This window comes from Gavialis gangeticus, unplaced genomic scaffold, assembly GCF_001723915.1.
Source record: "Gavialis gangeticus isolate Ggan-Ray unplaced genomic scaffold, GavGan_comp1, whole genome shotgun sequence".
In the NCBI taxonomy this organism is placed as follows: domain Eukaryota; kingdom Metazoa; phylum Chordata; order Crocodylia; family Gavialidae; genus Gavialis; species Gavialis gangeticus.
In genome coordinates, this window is record NW_017729032.1 from 198960389 (window position 1) to 198964531 (window position 4143).

General features: G+C 41.1%; 1 protein-coding gene across 1 annotated transcript in view; it reads left to right on the top strand.

Moving 5' to 3' along the window:
• Nucleotides 1-2062, top strand: part of LANCL3 (LanC like 3) — a 49643-nt gene extending 47581 nt beyond the window's left edge. Inside the window, exon 5 of the mRNA XM_019525642.1 lies at nucleotides 916-2062. Coding sequence (XP_019381187.1) covers nucleotides 916-1075 — 160 coding nt within the window. The 3' untranslated portion in view covers nucleotides 1076-2062. The remainder of the gene's footprint in view (nucleotides 1-915) is intronic.
• The last annotated feature ends 2081 nt before the right edge of the window (nucleotides 2063-4143 follow it).

The window sequence follows — 4143 nt, forward strand, 5'->3', positions numbered from 1 at the left end:
CATTGCTTCATGCTAATTGCACATGTAGATATACCCAGTGGAAGCAAGAGGAAGAATCCTGCATGGGAGTCTGTCAGGCTGCAGTTATTCTTTGATTCAGATATTTTTTCCTGATTTATCCTAGCTATTGTAAAGGAAAATACTGAATGTGTTTCTTTCCACTTTCTTCTGTGAAAGAGGAAATGATTCAATATTCCTAGTAATATATTTTCATCCTGTTCATTCTGCAGTATTTTGAGAACTTTTCATCTACTTAACCATATCTCTGCTACAGGATTTGTTACATCAATCTGAAAAACCTTGTTTTTTTGAATCACGCTGGATGTTGTGAAACAAAGACCAAAACGTTGTTTTTTTTTTTAAAAAGAATCTTATTTCTAGAATTATTAATGTCATGCAGACATCAGAAACATACGGATCTCTGAAGAGTGTTGAACATGTTCTCACAGTAGTGTAACCGCATGGGTGACTGGGACGTGAGCCTGAAGTGCTGATTTAGGGGAGGGCTCAGGAACAGAGGGCTTCTGCTGGCCCAGCTGCTGCAGCCACCCTTGCCTTTTGGTGCCTCCCTGAGGGCAGAACCCTGTGACACAGTGGTTTCCAACCTTTCTTCATTAGCAGACCCCTAAAAAATTTTGAATGGAGATATGGACCCCTTTGGAAATTTCAAATGGAGGTCCCTTTGAATCGTAAGTGTGGGTATTCACATACTTTTGATTGATCACCATCATCTTTCACAGTCCCCTCCAGAGACCACAGATTGAAAGTCACTGCTCTAACAAATGGGCAGAGAAATCTGTTCATGTTCTACATATTGAATGGTGTTTTCTAATGACAAACGTGCAGATGCAGAAGGATACCGTAAGATCAATTGATTAACAAAGACTTCCTTTTTTTTCCTTTTCTGTTTCTTAGGTTTGCAGAGTTCTTATTTACAGAAGAATTTAAGGCTGGCTCCCGGGCATTAGAAAGCATATACAGTCTGTATGAAGGCTATTCAGGGACTGTGTGTTTCCTGATTGACTTGCTGCAGCCCAACCAAGCCGAGTTCCCTCTCTTCAGTATATTTGTCTAGAGAAGACAGCTCTCCAGTGCCACATTGAAACAGCCAAGCAGAGGGCACCTGTAGTTTCACTTATCTGTCTTGAGAGGCTATTTGCAAACAAGCCACATTCAGTGGTGCCACTAATGTGAGCCTTAATGTTGCCAGCGTCAGGTGAAAACCTAAATATACTGGGGTTTGGGGAGGGAAGTTTGGGGTAAAAAAAGAAAATTAACATTGTATTGATAAATGAAGGGAATGAAACAGTTTTTCCGAACTGAAAGGAGAGAAACCACCAGTACTAAGAAGTAAAACCTGCTAATTATTCAAATGAGAGTGAAGGAGACATTTCCAGTCTTTAATGTGGTGGTGAGTTAGGAAAAACAAGATGGAAATCTGACTTGTTGAGATATGGAAAATAAATAAAATGATTTTAATCCAGAAGGTTTAAAGAGAGTCCCATAAAAAGAAGTCATTATGGAGCTACATGCTGCTAGGTGAGGAAAGGTCACTAAAGTGTGTAACGGCAAAATCTGTATTTTCTTAATAGAACCAGCTTCACTAGTACTAGAACTACATTTAGTAGCGGTCTTATATTTTGAAATCTTTTTGCTTTCATATGCACACAGCCTTGTCCAGTATTCCCATTGCTCTTGGGGGGTTTCACATGTGTAAATGAGAGCTGAATCTAACCCTGCCTTTCAGAAATAAGGTGAGGAACACTGCATGACCACCGTGCAATAACAGTATTGCTTTGGATGAGAATCTTCTCTTTTACAAAGAAGATAAATAGATACCACATAGAAGACAAATCAGTAAATTTTGTAGCAAGGTATAGAAATCAGACAATTTCCTCACATTATAATATGCTCTGAGATAAGTATTACTTTTTGCCAGATATATTAAAAAAGCACCCCTTCCTTTAAATATGTATTTCTTATAGCAGCATTATTTGAATAAGAGCATGTATATATGGAAACTGAAAGAAATATTGACGTGACGGGTTAGCTGGCAGTGACCTAACCCAGGGGTTTTGAAAGGGCAAAAGATGATTGGAGGACTTGGGATTCCCTTTCCGCACCAGTCAGGCCCCAGAGACTCACCCCCACCCCCCAGTGTCTCAATTGGCCCCTTGGGTCACCTGGAGGGGGATAAAAGGGCAGCGTGGGCTGACTCAGGGGGGAGACCAGTGAGGGACAACAAGGAAGGAGCTTTACAGAGCTGGCAAGAGCTGAGCCAGTGGGGCAGGCGTAGTGCCCTGGAAGAGCCTGAAAGAGCAGGACCTGCAGGCAGCAGTGGGACGCTCAGCAGCCCAGCATGAGGCAGGCAGGAGAGGCTCCCCACTGGGCTCCAGGATCCCCTACGAGAGGCTGCAGCCAGCAAGAGAGGCTCCCCCCCGTTCCAGGAAGGATCTGAGCAGCGACCTGAGAGGTTTCCAGCTCTGCTTCCAGCTCCTCCAATCAGAGGCCAGGCAGCTCGATGCGAGGCCGGGGCTCCTGGAAGGTCAAGACCCCTAGTAGGCTGGAGTAGTGCCACCCATAACTCAGAGTCAGCAAAGTAACTTATGTGTACCACCCAGTCCCAGCACTCTGCCTACTAACTTTCCTCATGCTTTGTCAACTGGAGAAGATACAGCTTTTATTTCTTACAGCCCATTTCCCATAAAGATTTCCATTGACTTAAAGGGATATTGTATAGGGCCACCGAATGGAGCCAGCTCTTGTAAACCTTACATATACTAGTAGAGTTAACCCATTCACATGCCTAGTGCCATTGATTTAATGACTTGTAAAAGTCAGGTTGCAGAATCAACTCCTTGGTATTTAGTGTTACTGTATAGTGCTTAATTATTTCTGAAGTAGCTGGCTTTCACATTTAATTGGTAAATAAAACAAATCATTTCTGTACCAATTGAAGTACATTGGATGAAAGGAAGTGGTGAAATGCAGGGTGGTGGTGTTATTCAGATACTACAATTATTTGAGATGAAAGGCCTCACTTAAAGGAATTACTATTACTTGCTTCATTCTTGTGGGCAGAGAAATTGTACATCTCACCCATTGTATTGAATCCTGAGGTCAGACTGAGTACTCTGTAAGAAAGATTAGAAGGATGTGTCATGTCATCATCCAAAATGTGCCCAAGATCATTTATCTGAGATCTGTGGACAGCTGGCCATCAAGATAATCTGATTTTTATTTAGGTTGCATCCTGAGTTTTGAATAGGGAATAGATTTTATTTTTTGGAATTAGTACCTTTCTTACTTACGTTTCAGGAAGGTGAAATTTTTGGTGCACACCTTTGTCCCTGTTACTTGATATTATTTAATTCCAAATTTATATTGTCTGAAATAATCATTTAGGTATAACTCAAAGTTACTAGTTATCTGTGTCAGGCTTTTAGAGAGCTGCTCTAACTGCATTTTATTTTATGCTGCAAAACAATCTTGGAAAGATTCTTTTCTTAACAGCAAAAATCTACCTTTTTTTTTTTATCTGGACTTGGGGCTGTTTTAATTCTGCAAATATTAACAACATTATTTACAGTGCAAACAGAACAAAATAGTCTGTGTTTGATAAAAATACACAGTACCAAGGTATCCAATTCAGTCCAGAGCAAGAACTTATCAGCACATTAATTATCACATTTTAATCTTTTCTCTTTAATCTTTTCTTGTTCTCCTTTGTTTAATTATCTTTGGTGCCACAAAACTTACTAGCATCTGATTAGTTTTATCCATGGACTTTTCAGTGTAGGCTCAAATCTGTGCCAAAAATGCAAGCCAATCTAGAACATAGGGTGAATAAATACAATAACTGAGATGGAAACTAAAAAAAAGAATGTTGATACTCTTAGCATACAAACTAAGTTTACAAATAAGGATCACAGTGATGCAGTGTTTTAAATACAGTAAAAGCTGCGTTATCCAGCATCCATGGGAATGGGCAGTGCCAGTTAATCAAATATGCCGGTTACCTAAGAGGCGTCTTTGCCTGTTTGGGCCGGTGCGCCAAGACTTGCGCTCCCTGGCATCAGTGTGCCGGGGGACAGGGAGTGGGGCTCCGCACAGGCTGCTTTGCCTTGGGCCATGGTCCAAAGT